The sequence below is a fragment of the Salvia hispanica genome, chromosome 5 (assembly GCF_023119035.1).
Source record: "Salvia hispanica cultivar TCC Black 2014 chromosome 5, UniMelb_Shisp_WGS_1.0, whole genome shotgun sequence".
Lineage (NCBI taxonomy): Eukaryota > Viridiplantae > Streptophyta > Magnoliopsida > Lamiales > Lamiaceae > Salvia > Salvia hispanica.
Window position 1 is genome coordinate 23,351,829 of NC_062969.1, and position 15,843 is coordinate 23,367,671.

General features: G+C 35.7%; 1 protein-coding gene across 2 annotated transcripts; it reads left to right on the forward strand.

The window, feature by feature from the left end:
- Positions 1–6,840: 6,840 nt before the first annotated feature.
- LOC125190624 (alpha carbonic anhydrase 7-like) lies at positions 6,841–8,504 on the forward strand. Of its 2 annotated transcripts, none has more exons than XM_048087972.1 (7): positions 6,841–7,005; positions 7,111–7,328; positions 7,427–7,533; positions 7,622–7,724; positions 7,822–7,989; positions 8,103–8,156; positions 8,251–8,504. In XM_048087972.1, exons 1-7 carry the CDS (start codon positions 6,915–6,917, stop codon positions 8,332–8,334), a joined length of 825 nt encoding a protein of 274 aa, XP_047943929.1. In that variant the 5' UTR covers positions 6,841–6,914; the 3' UTR covers positions 8,335–8,504. The 2 variants fall into 2 exon arrangements, with proteins under 2 accessions (XP_047943929.1, XP_047943930.1); XM_048087973.1 differs by having other exon boundaries at positions 6,876–7,010.
- The last annotated feature ends 7,339 nt before the right edge of the window (positions 8,505–15,843 follow it).

The following is a 15,843-nucleotide window of genomic DNA, read 5'->3' on the forward strand; positions in this document are numbered from 1 at the left end:
TTCTTTCCTTCGGGTAGCACACACTTTTCCCACGTTTGGTTTCGATGGAGAGCATCAATCTCCTTTTTCATAGCTTCCCTCCAGTGCTTGTGTTTCATGGCCTCATCTACCGTATGTGGAATTTCTTCTTCATCATACAATGCTTCCTCAAATGCCTGAGCCATTTCAGTCAAATGACCTTTCACCAAATTTGCAACGGAATATCGGGCTTTCCGGTTGATTCTTTCCGGAGTGTACTTCTTGGGCGGAACTCCTCTGTTCGGCCTTGGAGGTAATATATACCTTCCAGTGTCGGGATCGATCCCTTCTATCTCAACTGTCGCTTCACACCCTGCATCTGCAGAGTGCTCACCATAACCTGTTTCCTGACTTTCATCATCAGCATTAGGTACCACAATGGTATTCTCAGGGGAAGGAGGACTTACATCAGATATCAGAAGCGGAGAGGTATTAGGAGATGTGTCACTTGGAGCCTCGGTTTGCACTACATCAGAGACTTGCTCAGCGGAACTGCGTACTGCTTTCTCTGGTAGGTCCGCTTCTGGTACACTTGGCATTGACACCCAACATAGTGGGTCACTACTAATATTACCCCTAATATTATTCTCACTCTCCCCCTGACCGTTAAGTTGGGCATAGAAATATTCAGATTCAAGGAAGTCACAATTCATCGTGGTATACATGCGATTAGACTTAGGATCGAAACACCTATACCCCTTTTGGTTCACCCCATATCCTACAAAAACACATTTGATGGCACAAGGAGATAATTTTGTTCTTTCATGTTTTGGTATATGAACAAAGACAGAGCACCCAAAGACACGGGGTTCCAAGGATAAGTGTTGTGGGATATTGGTATGCAAGGCTAGGGCATCGAGGGGTGTTTGAAATTTTAGTATGTGAGTGGGTAATCTATTTAAAAGGTAGGCAGAGGTGGCTAGGGCTTCGGGCCAGAATAGTTTAGGTACTTGTGACTCAATGAGAATGGCTCGGGTCATTTCTAGCAGAATTCGGTTTTTTCTTTCAGCTACTCCATTCTGTTCAGGGGTATGGGCACACGTTGTTTGGTGTATCATCCCTTTTTCTAGGGCAAACTGTTTCATTTTGGAGTTGACAAATTCACCCCCATGATCAGAACGAAGGATTCGAATGGGTTTCTGAAATTGGGTTTGGATTAGGCTATAAAAGTGGACGAAGTGTTCAAAAACTTCAGATTTATGCTTCATAAAATACACCCAAGTCATACGAGTACAGTCATCAACGAAAATAAGGAAGTATTTAAAACCTTGCCCCCCAATTACTGGTGCGGGCCCCCACACATCTGAATGTACTAAGGCAAATAAAGTTTCAGTACGAGAATTACTCAAATGATAAGTATTCTGATGGCTCTTGGCAAAAACGCAAGTCTCACAGTACATGCTAGATTTCAGAGTAATATTAGGGAATAACATTTGTAAATAACCCGGGGATGAATGTCCTAAACGTCGGTGCCAAAGCCAAGCTTCCCTATCGGCAGTCCCGTGAGTCAGCATGGCAGCCCCTTTTTGAGCTATCTCATCCACGTAGTACAACCCGTTGTTTTCAGTGCCACGCCCAATAATCTCTATGTTCCTGATATCTTGTAATAGGAAAAAATTGGGCTGCATTAGTAATGTGCAGTTCAATTCCCGGGTCACATGACTAATTGACAATAGTTTGTGAGAAAGTGAGGGAACATGCAAACAGTTTGATAATTCCAAAGTAGGAGAAATTTTCACAGTCCCTGCCCCCTTAACAACTGTAAATTCCCCACTAGCAGTTTCAATATGTGACAGATGGGGTTTATGGGGCTTGATTATGTCTAACCCATCGTATGTCATGGTATCAGTAGCCCCGCAATAAAAAATCCACCGATTATTTTTTTCCAACTCCCCAGATACGACACATGCTGTCCCAAAATTTTCTAGAACTTGAAAACGATTTTTGCACTCAATTGGGGAATTTTTAGAATTTTCTAAGTTTTTCCAGGTCTCTCTATAATTTCTAGAAAGTTTGGGGGCAGATTGTGGGACTTTATCAAAATGGGGTACAAAATATAATAATGCAGAAGTTGTGGGGTTGGGTATAAAAGGTTGAAACCCTAATCCCAACCCCTCGTTACCTCCCGCCGTATCTTCAGTCTCCCCCTCTTCTCCCAATTTAACGATGCCGGCTGCAAATTGAGCTGCTCCGGTCGCCTTTGCAGCTCCGGCGACCGGTGGGTCGTTGCCTCGGGCGTATGTAGCCGTGTTTTCACGGTTTCCCTCGACGGCGGTGACCACCGCTGGTCCTCCTTCTCCGATGGCAACTGCGGCGTGGCCTCCCCTATTCCACGGAGGGCGATTTGACGGCTTGTGTTTGGACTCCCACCACTCCGGGTATCCTACTAATTCAAAGCATTAATCTCGGGTGTGCTTCCCCTTTCCACAATTCGAACATACGAGTTTGGATTTATCCTCCTCTGTCCGCCGTTCGTCGTACCGCTTCTGACTCCATCCACCGTTGCCACTGCCACCGCCGCGAGGAGCATTGGAGTTTGACCCACGTCGATCTCTCACCGTGAACAACCCCGCTCCAATTCCATCCCCTTGTGAATCTGAGGCGCGTAGGACCCCTGTTCGGATGTCTTCCCGTTTCACCATGTTGTACGCCTGATCGGGCGAGGGGAGTGGTTCTATCTTCAATATCTCCATCTCCGTATGTTCATATTTATCGTTTATGGCTGTGAGAAATTGATATAACCTCAGATTTTGGGTATCTTCATTGTATCGATCAATGTCCGGTGGATACTCCATCCGGTTTGGCTTCCTTAGATCAACTGCTGTCCAGATTTCATTTAGAGAGTTCCACACATCCTCTAATGTGTCGTTTCCTTGTTTCAGCGTACTTGCCCTACGATACAAATCGTATATCTGGATGGCGTCTCCACCACTCGCATATGTCACGGCTAGGCTGTCCCATATGTGCTTTGCCGTCGGCTGTTGTGTGACTCGGCTCACCAGCTTTGTCTCAAGATTTTGGACTAACCATGTGAACTCACAATGGTCGGCTTGCTGCCACTGTGCAAACATCGGATCTGTCCTCGACGGCGGGGTTGGGACTCCAGTGATGTGAGAAATCATCCCTCGTCCGCTTATGGAATTTCTCATGAGAACCGACCATACCTTATAGTTATCTCCATCGAGTTTGATCCCTACTATCAAGGGTTGTGAATCGATTCTGTATGGTGTGACAACTTCTGGTTTGTTGGCTTCGATCAGTTGGTTTGGTTGATTTGGTTGGGGTTGATTATTTGCAAAACTATTGCGCATAAAATTTTAGAAGAGGCGAGCAAACTCATCCGCTTCGGATGTGTTATGGCCGCCGGTGATTTCTTTTTCAGGATCTGACATGTTTTTTTTTTTTTCACAGGTTTTGGCTGAAAGGTTCGGGAAGGGTTTATGAGCGATGATGACTCGGTTTCTGAGCTCTCAGAATCACCTGCTCTGATACCATGTTCAATGGCATAGACTAGAATATTTGTGTATGGTTCGATAATATTATTACTGATATGGTGCCCTTTAAATAGGGTGAGTAAATCATGTACATGGAATGTTTCTATCTTAGTGAGCAAGTAAAGAATTAATTACAAAATATTTTCACAATCCCCTAATTTAGGTGATTGATTATTTTCTCCTCTAATTGATCTCCTCTATCTTCAACATGCAAACTGAGCCAATTCTTGTCAGGATCGTCGGTGTCGGCAGAATTAGTTTGATATTGTCCGCTTTGGGTCAAGCCCACACGGATTTGTTTTTGGGTCACTCCCAAAAGGCCTCAAACTAATTGGGGTTGGACAAGAATTATATACACCTTCCAACTTCCCTCAAATGTCCGATGTGGGATAGGTTTGTACTAACAAATCTCCCACTCAAACCGAGACCACATTGAAACACATAATGGGCTCCGACTCTGACGGATGGTCGGCCCCACTCAAACATGGATCTCGCCAATCGGACCAGACTCGACGCCAACCTGGCTCTGATACCACTTGTCGGGGTTGTCAGCGTCGGCAAACATAGGTTTGTACTAACAATTCTTAAGAATCGGTGAATCTTCTCAATTTCCCACCAAAGGAATCATCAATTCATCATTGGTGGCATTAGATTCAACTTTCAACCATTAATGAATATAGTACTCCCTCCGTCCCGCTTTAGTACCACTTGTCAGGGTTGTCAGCGTCGGCAAACATAGGTTTGTACTAACAATTCTTAAGAATCGGTTAATCTTCTCAATTTCCCACCAAACAAATCATCAATTCATCATTGGTGGCATTAGATTCAACTTTCAACCATTAATGAATATAGTACTCCCTCTGTCCCGCTTTAGCAGTTCCAGTCACTTTTGAGCACTCGTTTTGTAAAAATGATAATAAATAGTTAAAGTGGAGAAATAGTAAAGTAAGAGAGAGAATAATGTAGTGAAGACAACCGTGAACGTTTTATGATATGTTAAACCACTTTTCAAGTTCATAATATGTAGGATAAAAAGTCACGATGAAAACCACGTTGATTTAATTGTGTCAAATATGATTAAAAAAAGGCCTTGTGAGTTAGTCAAATATAGTAGGGAAAATTGCTTAAAAAGTCACAAACTCTAGGGAAAGTTTAGTTTTTCCCACAAACTATAAAAGTTGTGCCTAAAGTCACGAACTTTATCGGATCATACAAATTTCCCAAACTACCGACATGACGACATATTTCCGTTAAAAACTTATCCCACATGGCATGGCGGAGGCGTGACTTCGCAAAATTTTTGACTGGGCACAAAACGACTTCGTTTTATTCTTTTTTTTATTGAATCTTCTTTACACGTCGCCGATTTCATCCCTAACCGTTTGTCGACGATTTCACTCTTGTCGATTACGTTTTCCGTTGATTAAATTGGGATTGCGCTTTCGAAATCAGCCAAAAAGAGGTTATATTGCCTGAGTTTAGGGTTAAGCCAGAAATTTTGTCAAATATGATAATTTTTTAATGGAAATATGCCACCGGATCGGGTAGTTTGGAAAATTTGCACGATCCGATAAAGTTGTGACTTTAGGCGCAACTTTTATAGTTTGTGGGAAAAACCAAACTTTCCCCAAAGTTTGTGACTTTTTAGACAATTTATCCAATATAGTACTATTAATAAACATGCCGTGGAAAATACCACACAAAGTAAAAAGTATAAAGTTATTTGAAAGTGTAAAGTTATTAGAGCATTAAAGAAGCTATTTGAATCATGAATAGCCATAACATCTAAATTTACTAAAATGTCATTCTATCGTCGACCACTACGTGGTATCGTCGACCACTATGTGGTTGCATAGCATTACTCTTTATTTTACTACAGTATACTTATATTATTATGTATGATTACATAACATAGAGAAGAACGTATTAAGGGGGAATAATTACATTCCATTAGTATTTGGACACCAACATATACAAATTATAATTGCATATCTTTCCAAGTCAAACTAAAATGATTAAAATAAGAGCAATTTTCCTCAATGTAGAAGAATTTATGTTTATACATAATCAAATCAATTTGGTCAAGTAACATTCTTTCTTTACAGCATAAATAAGTAATACTAAGTATATATAAGCATGGCCACGACCGAAAACAATAAAGAAGACAACAGTCTCCATTATTGAATTAATGTGTAAAGTTTTCGTTTCTTTATTTCTAGAAACTTGGGAAATTATCTTATTTGACTACGAGAAATCGCTAGTAAGTTCGGCTTTGCCGCTTGAGTTTAGAATATCTGGTAATATAATTTTGCAACATGCTAATTAGTATGCAAGCATCTATGATGTAAAAATATTATTTTAAATAGAATTTCGATGTATATACACTCTATTTCAATCAAATGAGAATCGCATTTTTGTCATCTTAAATTTTAGTTGCTTTTAAAATAGCTCAACTCAAATTTAATTAGTTGCAACACAGATCGGAATTTTCTTATTCATATTCCGTGTCTCCATACATGTTCTAATGGTATTTGAAAATTAGAAGCGCAGCCCAACCCACGATGATGAGGGCGATGACGAACAAACCAATCCATGTGCAAACAGTCAAATTTAAACAATTTAAAATAGTATATTTTCAGAAAAACATAGAGGGGCAGGTGAAATATGATATCAATTATTCTATTATTACAGCCCACATTTAGAAAAGTGCGCCCATCACTTTTTGACGCTATAACACGTGGACGACTCCCACCAACCTTCTAAATCTTTCTAAAATAAGGAATCATGTGATATAAGTTGTAAAACAAAATGTTATCTTGATTAAATAACTTCAGCCCACCGTTAATATCAACTTATAAAGTATTCACTTCTTCCCAAATTATCTTGAATCCTGGATCCATTACACGCTAATTTCAATAAATATTTCAAAATAATTAGGGAAGATCGATAGTGCTATTTAAATCTCACTATGTAATTGGAAATTAAGATATGCACATAATTTGAAGTGATTTGATCATTGTAATTTTATTAAAACAGGGTTTGTAGACAATTTACTACTACTACTACTACTACTACTATTAAAGTATGAATTTTTGCACTCTCATTCAATTTGAAAGATTATTATCATCAGGTAGATTTTCCTATCAATGTCCAAAATAGTATGATATTGATGCGTCATGTTTGAATAACAGACCGATCAAAATCAACTACTTCTATTGAGCGTTCACATTCATTAAATATTTCCTTAACTCGCACACACATTTTTTTTATCAATACTATCTCGGTTCTATATAAACATCATGCCTCCCACTCCCTTATACCACAACAACATTTCCTATTATTTCAACAACTCCAATCCAATCCCAAATTCATCGCATCTTACATCAGAAAGCAGGAACCATCATGAGGTTTTCAAATAGAGTTTCTAAATTCTCCCTTATATTTCTTGTTCTTGCAATCTCCATTGCAGCTTTGGCAAGAGCACAAGAAGTTGGTAAGGTTAACTATCTTGTTCCTTTTTTATGGAAAATTACATACTATTATTTTCTATCATTTTTAGTTTTATAGTATATTAATTTGTTGTGGTGAATTGATGTAGATGATGAAAGAGAGTTCAGTTACGACGAAAAAAGTGGGATCGGGCCATCGCGTTGGGGAGAGATCCGGCCCGATTGGAAGGATTGTAACGCGGGGGAAATGCAGTCTCCCATTGATTTGCTTAATGAGAGGGTTCAAATAGTTTCCCATTTGGGAAAATTACGTAGAAGTTACAAACCTGCTAATGCTACTCTCAGGAATAGAGGCCATGATATGATGGTATTTTTATTTTTAACTTACTTCTTTATATAACTTAATTTCTACTTATTTGCCCAAATCTGTACTTTACATATATATTAAATAATTTGTGAGTGCAGTTAAGTTGGACAAATGATGCCGGGAATATGCAAATAAATGGAACCTTATTTCACCTCAGGCAATGCCATTGGCACTCACCTTCCGAACACACTCTCGATGGAAGAAAGTAATTTATTTTTTCCTCAATTTTTATTTCACATTTTGATAATATTTTCAGCATAAGTTACTAAATCTCATACAAAATGCATTAACAGGTTTGACATGGAGGTTCATTTGGTTCACCAGAGTGACGATGGTCGCACGGCTGTAATCGGAATCATGTACAAAATTGGACGCCCAGATTCCTTCATATCATTGGTAAATTTTCATGCGCACTTTCATATAATTTTGGAAAGTTTCATGTGATATAGTACATCTCTAGACTCTAAATTATTGTTTTTTCTCTTGATTTTAGTTAAAACCAGGGTTTAAAGCATTGGGTGAAACAAAAGATATCGAAAAGGCTATTGGTATGATTGATCCCAACTTGATCAAATTCGGGAGTAGAAAATATTATAGATACATCGGTTCACTTACGGTTCCACCCTGTACTCAAAATATCATATGGTCTATTGTAAGAAAGGTATGCTTTAAAAAAATACTAAACATGCTTAGCTTTCAAATTCTATGATCATTATAATGTGACAAATTAATTTGAATTTTCTAACGGTGGCATATGTTTAATCAATTGATTAGGTGAGGACGGTGACAAAAGAACAAGTTAAATTGATCCGGGAGGCTGTGCACGATGTAAGTTATCACACAATGTATTGATTTAATAATTGATGGAGCACTACTATATTATTTAGTTTTTGTTTTAATAAACTTATGATAATTTGTACAGACATTGGAAGTAAATGCTAGGCCAATCCAACCTACCAATGGGCGTTCCATGGAGCTCTACAGGCCAAATGATATTAAGAATTGATGATTATTTGAATAATTTATATTGAGTCTTTGATTTATTATAGTTATGGTATTTTATGTTCCTTTATTTACCATGTATTGTTTGCTCGCACGGCTGGTTTTGGTTGTGTATATTTGTTTATTTGTTATCATATGTCCTATTTCAATAAACACATTATTATTTTTTTATTAGCCTTTCTTTTTCTTTTGCCCCCATAATTATGTGTGGAATGTACGGGATGATTTAACCTAAACAACAAAAATATAACTAGATTGAAGGATGTTCTATTGATATTGGTTGTTGGCAGTCAAAGTCAAAGACAAGATGTAGGCTTGCTCCTTTAAAAAAAGAAGATGCAGGTTTCCAAGAAATTAGTATAGTTACATAATTAGTACTAATACAATTGTAACTAATATAACGTTAATTAATGACTAAAAAGACCACAGTTGAATTTAATAGGATGAAGCATGTTAAATCAAGATCTTATGAGCAAACATACCTTAAGGTGTAAGCAAATTAATTTATATACCTATATTAGTATAGTGTTTTTGGTAATAAATAAAATGAGAAAAATAAAAAAATGTATATCCACATCGATCTAATAATACTATCCTCCAAGAATCTAAAGAACTAAATATGTTAAATCAAAAATTCAAACATAAGAAATCTTCATTAAAATATATATATATATATATATATATATATATATATATATATATATATATATATATATATAGGGGAGCACTAGGGTGCCCCCTTAGAGTCACAACGTACATCCAATCTGGTGCTGCCATGTGGCACAAAACATGCAATATTTTAAACACAAAAATGCAATCTAGTTTGTACATGCATTTTCGCAGATTGCATTTTTGTTGTATGTAAATTGCATTTTATAGTGTTGAGTTTTGCATTTTCACATAAATTGCATTTTTTATTGTTAAGTTTTGCATTTTCACATATAAAAATGCAATTCGTCTATATATAAAATGCAAATTAAACAGTCAATATCAAAAATGCAAAACTCAATGATAAAAATGCAATCTGCATATAACAAAAATGCAATCCGCCGAAATTCATTTATAGCTTCTACAAATGTGTATTGCATTTTTCTATATACAATATTGCATTTTTCGTGCCATGTGGCAGCACGTGGTTGGATGTACGTTGTAACTTTAAAATTAGTTGTTATACTAGTACATCCCTATATATATATATATATATATATATGGGAGCACTAGGGCGCATCCTTAATTAGAGTGCTAACGTACATCCAACCACGTGCTGCCATGTGGCACGAAAAATGCAATATTGTATATATAAAAATGCAATACACATTTGTGAAGTTGTTCATGCATTTCCGCAGATTGCATTTTTTATAGGAAAATTGTTAAGTTTTGCATTTTCACATAAATTGCATTTTATTTTGTTAAGTTTTGCATTTTCACATATATAAATGCAATCCGTATAGATATAAAATGCAAATTAAACAGTCAATATCGAAAATGCAAAACTCAACAATAAAAAATGCAATCTGCATATAACAAAAATGCAATCTGTCGAAATTCAATTATAACTTTTACAAATGCATATTGCATTTTTCTGTATATAATATTGCATTTTTCGTGCCACGTGGCAGCACGTGATTGGATGTACGTTAGCACTTTAAAATTAGTTAGCATATTAGTACATCCCTATATATATATATATATATATATATATATATATATATATAGGGTCTTGTTAGGTTGAGATTATTTAGCTAAATTGAGAAATGAGATGCAATATGGGCCACTAATCCACAAGCTAAACAAAATGTCAACAAATACAACATTATGTCAACAAGGGGGTAAAATTGTAATTTCATAAATAAAAAAAGCGTGAAACATCCAAACTGATTTCAAACCAGTTTCTTAAAATTTCTCTAAAATCTCTCGTCAAAAATCTCTCTCGCTGATCTTCATACAATTCGAATCCTTCAAAATCTGCAAAAACTCGCTGATTTTCAAAATTCAAACCGAAAACATTGAAAATCTCGCTGATCTAAATGACGAACGAAGAGGAAAATCGGAAAGAATCGGTTGAAAAATCGATTGAAGCTGAGGAACAACAGTCAAAATCGGCGACGCATGAAGCTACTTCTTCAGGTTAAGAAATTGATTCATATTTTAAGTATATTGCTTTGATTTTGGTGTTTTAATAAACATCTCGATTTCGTTTTTTATGAATTCGATACTTGCTGAATTTTTTTGTTGATTTGCGATTGTAGAATCGGAAAAGATGCCAACGAAAAATGCTGCTGTAAAAAAAGGAAGAGAAGAATCTTCATCTTCCAGTTAAGGATTTGTTTAAATTTTTAAGATTATTGACATTTTATATACTAGCTATTGACATAGCTATAATAATATACTGTTGACAGTAATGACAGTAGTGTATGCTTGTTTGAATAGGTATTGACATAATAATATTGACATATTGTATGCTTGTTAGAGTGGCTGTAGAAAACATACAAATGTATGGCTGTAGTAGTATGTCAACAACTATTGACATAGGGTATGCTTGTTTCAATGGCTGTTAGGATGGCTGTAGAAAACATATGTATGGTTGTAGTAGTATGTCAATAGCTATTGACATATTCTAAGCTTGTTTAAATAATAGTTGACATAGTCATATTTATATAAACAGAGTATACTTGCCATAAACTTTATAAGATAATCAACAGGTTATGTCAACTTTAACTGTTGACATAATAGTAATAATATAATTGTTCTAACTATATATGGAAAATACCTTTTAATGATAGAGCATACTTAATGCCTGAAATTCTGTTAATTGTGATTGGTATATCTAATGAAATAATTTTAGTAATATACACACACTTGATGTCAACAGAGTACACTTGTTATTGTCATGATACTTTGTATAATTGATATAGATTTATTATGTTTGATTTTAAACCAGAAAACAGAAGAACATCCAAGCGAAAAAGGAGTACCTCAGTATCTCAGAAAGAGTTAATTATTGTTAAGAAAAAGCAAAAGAAAAGTGTAGAAGATGGAAAACAGATTGTTATTGCTGAAAATCTATCTCAAAGGCTTCTAGTGAAAAGGAAGCCAATGTATTTTGTTGATGCAATAAGCAGACTGAATGAGGAACAGATTAATTCTGTGAAGGAGTTGGGTTTCGAGAGTGTCCTACATTTCAAGATTGATTACATTCCTAGCAGATTAGCATTAGTATTATTAAAAAATTTTGAAGAGAATAAGTGCAAGATAAAGCTTAACAATGGTAAACAAATTCATATCACTGAAGAGGATGTGGAGCTTGTATATGGATTCCCAAGAGGTGACATTACTTATTCTAGAGATAAGTGTAAAAGTAATGCAGCTTTCATGAGGAAGATAGCAAAGAAATGTGGTACGAAAAAAGAAAGTGTGAACCATAACGATGTTTTAAAGGTTATGTTGAATGATCTTCAAGGAGGAAGGCAGTTTAAGACAATGTTTTTGTTATTGCTAGAATCAACATTGATTGAGCAATCAACATGTGGAATGGTAAAATCTAAGATTGGAGAGATAATTGATGATCTGGATAACGTGAGAAATGTAAATTGGTGTTCGTATGTAATATCTGTTCTCAAATTTGCAAAACAAAATTGGTCAATCACAGAGAAGAATGCATTTGCTGGACCACTTCCCTTCCTTATGGTATGTTTTACATTTTGCATTGTTGATTATTAACATAATTACATTAGGTTGTGTGTGTAGTTGATATAGCTCGTACTATAATTAACATAAGCTGTATTAGTTATTTTAAGTGGCTTTTGTATTTAGTTGACACGACACAATAGTAATTGACATGCATTTTTTAACATATGCAGCTCTGCTACTTAGACAGAGTTATACAAGACAAGCGTCCTGTTCCTCGGACATTTCCATTAATGAAAGGATGGAAAAGTGAGCATCTTCAGGCTAGAGAAGATAGAGAGATCAGTGCAGGAGTTTTTGGTTTAGGAAATGTAAAGAAGAGATACATTCGAAATGAAGAGCAGCAGCAAGAGAATGAAGAACAAAGAGTTGATGTAGATGACAGTGGAGTGGGGTCTTCTTCTCAGAACATACTCCCATCAGATATGGTGAAAAATGTTTTAAAATACATCAATCAGATAAATGATGGAAGGACCAATCTTGTTAGAGTCCTCAAAGAAGCTTCTTCACAGATCAAGAATAATGATTTATTTGGATTTGTTTGTGACATTGCTAGAAGCGCAATTGGAAGCCAGAAATCTCCGGTTGTATCTGTGAGTGACACTTTCCTGCATTTGTCCCAGTCATTTCATATAGACGACAATGTTGCTGTTGATAACTGGAAAGCGGTATTTGACTCAATACGGAATGCTGAAAAAGAAAACGAAACACTTGAAGATTTGAATGAATTTCCAACTTTCAGATTGAGAGATTTCTTCGATAAAGTAAGCACATAATCAACCTATATTTAAATTAATACATCATTTTGTTGATACATTGTTGAACTAATTTTTGAACAGGCTGTAGAAGAAAGAAATAGAGAAAATTTACCTACATCACCAGTTGATAATCCTGAAGAGGTCAGACAAACTGTTGAAGGAGATGAACAAAGCAAGGAGAACATGATGTGTGATGGTGATAATGAATCAAACTCTCCTATCTTGACAGCCGTATTAGGATCTCCACACACAGCATCCCCATCTCTCCAACAACAAGAAGCCAATGCTTCAGAGCATGTCAACAAGCAAGCATCAGTTTTAGGATCTGAGAACAGAGGAAGTGAGATGGAAATTCAAGTACAAGTTCAAGCTGATAGGTCATCACCAACTACTGAATATGCTGGACATGTCAATACTCAAGAATCAATTATGGAATCTGAGAACAGTGGAACTGAGTTGGAAATGCAAGAAGAAGTTGAAGCTGATAGGGCATCACCAACAACTGAATCTCCTGGACAAGTCAATAATCAATCATCACTTATAGAATTTGAAAACAGGAGTAGTGAGTTGGAAATTCAAGCAGAAGATGAAGCTGATAGGACATCACCAACAAATGAATCTCCTGCACATGTCAATATTGAAGCATCAATTATAGGATTTGAGAACAGGAAAAGTGAGTTTGAAATTCAAGCAGAAGATGAAGCTGATATAGACTTAAGAACACAAAATGCCTTGCATCTATTATCAAAAGCATGTACTGACTTTGAAATCAGCAACAATGAAGAAGCAATCAAGGCAACAAATGTTATTGTTGATATCATAAATGAACAGGTACAGTTTATAATGATTATATTAAACTCTTGAATATTTTTATATGATTTTATATTAGTTATTGACATTGTGGATATCATAGTTGACATAGATAAAAATATAATTGACATGGTATAGCATGGAGTTTCAGGAAGACAGGGAGGATGCAGCTGCATGCTCAATTGTTGAGTATATGATGAGAGAGGGTATTGAAACACTGGATGACACTCCTCCTGAATCCAACATACAAATACAAGAACATAAAGGGAAAGAGAAGATGCATGAGGAAAAAGAAAAAACTCCTGAAAACACGGAAAGAAGAATGATTGTTTACAAGGTAAAAAAATGAATGAATTATTGTTTACATTGCTTGTAATAGTTGTTAAAATGTAATTGACACTGTTATTGACACGATATGTAGTGCAGTTGACATGATATGTAGTGTAGTTGACATAATCATATTAGTTATTGAAACAATTAGTGTAATATAGTTGACATGATTTGTAATTGCAACTAACATTAAATTCACTGACAACAGCATCTGAACCCTGTTCCGATCTCTGAGATTCCACTGGCTGAAGCTAGAGAGAAACGGACTCGTGCTGAAATGCGTCCTAGCCCAGTGCTACGCTCACCATTTGAAATACGAGCCGTGCATATGAAAACAACCCTGAACCCAGACGAAAGAGATATGTACTACTACATAGTAGAAACTGAAGGAACAAAAGAGTATGCACAATTTAATTCTTTGAATAATCTCTACAATCCTTTTATATTTACATGCAGTTGACATAATTTATGAATGATATTTAAATGTTGTCTGCACGCTTTCATTTCAGTGATTTATGTGTCTACACTAATGGCTTTGTTTGGGCAAGCAAAGGAGTGTTTTCATCTCTGAAACCCCATTCAGAAATCAGTACAGGTGTAATTGATGTATGGGCAGCGCACCTGAACTACAAGGAAAGAGAAAGGGCAAAATCGTCACCTCCGCGCCTGTTTCTGACAACATCCTCATGCGTGAGTAATCTAAATTTACTGTGTCAACTATTTGGATGACAAATTTCACTAACAAAAAAATGTTAAATGCAGTATTTGAATATAACAAATCGGCAGCCTCATTGGGATCCATTACAATCCCGGAACAACTTTTGTGTCGCGAATTCAACGAGGAGATTAGAACAATAAGAAGATTTCGATTGGAGAAGATTGATTTGGTAACAAATTTATTTTTGTTAAAGATCTCACGGTTTCACACATAGTTTTTGACAGAAGTTGTCAAATTTTTTTCTCTAATTTTATCTAACATACAATAAGGGAAGTTCTCTGTTTTTAAAAGTGGCTATTACTATCTTGTGGTATTCTGGATGAGGATGAACAAAATTGAGATAATTGATAGTGCCAAACCACCTAGAGACAAGAATCCCTTGGAAAAGTATAGCTTTGATGTTGCAATACTGGTATGCTTTTTTAAATATAGCTAACATTATGTTTTGATTTTTGTTGACATAATTTATGTATCTTGCTAAAATGCATTGTATGCAAATTTTAATTTAGTTGTTTATATATTTGCAGAAAGATATGTTTGAGGCATACTTTATAGAGAATAACATGACAGATCTATCACAAAATATAAAGAAATCTCCTTACAAGGTTATTCCTTTAGATTGGGCCACAAGCACCAATAAAGAAGACAGCGGTGTTTATATGATGAGACATATGGAGACATACTTTGGCAGGAAGGGAAGGGAATGGGATATTGGCTTTACTCCACGCGGCTTGAAGATTCTACAGGTACTCAGAGAAAGATATTGCGAAGCAATGCTTACATCAGAGAGCAACAAGAAGTGTATGGATATGATATGTCATGCTAACATCTGGATGAATGCAAACAAGCAAAGATTATCTGCGTTACAGAACCAATAAGTAAACAACTGTTTTATTTTGATTTGAACAAAGACTCGTTTGAATATTTGATGTTATCATGTTTTTTAGATGGATGTGTAAAACAATTATCATATATTGATTTGAACTATGCAGCCTGTAATAATATATCAACTATGAAATCAGTAAAGCAACTTCAATAGTAATGTCAACAACTTGAATTTTATGTCAACAGCTCAAAAACAATTGTTTTAACTAAAAAAAATGTACAGCTATTTTTCTTCATTTTTTAATTTTAAATATGTACTGGCATCATTATCATAAAAAATATGTTAATAGTTTCCATATAAAAACTCAACAAATGTGAACAGCTT

Excerpts from the sequence above, each read along its gene's own strand:
- LOC125190624 (XM_048087972.1), top strand. The coding sequence starts at position 6,915 with ATGAGGTTTTCAAATAGAGTTTCTAAATTCTCCCTTATATTTCTTGTT. Across the intron at positions 7,534-7,621 it reads CACACTCTCGATGGAAGAAA|GTTTGACATGGAGGTTCATT; the intron begins GTAATTTATTTT and ends ATGCATTAACAG. Across the intron at positions 8,157-8,250 it reads TCCGGGAGGCTGTGCACGAT|ACATTGGAAGTAAATGCTAG; the intron begins GTAAGTTATCAC and ends TAATTTGTACAG.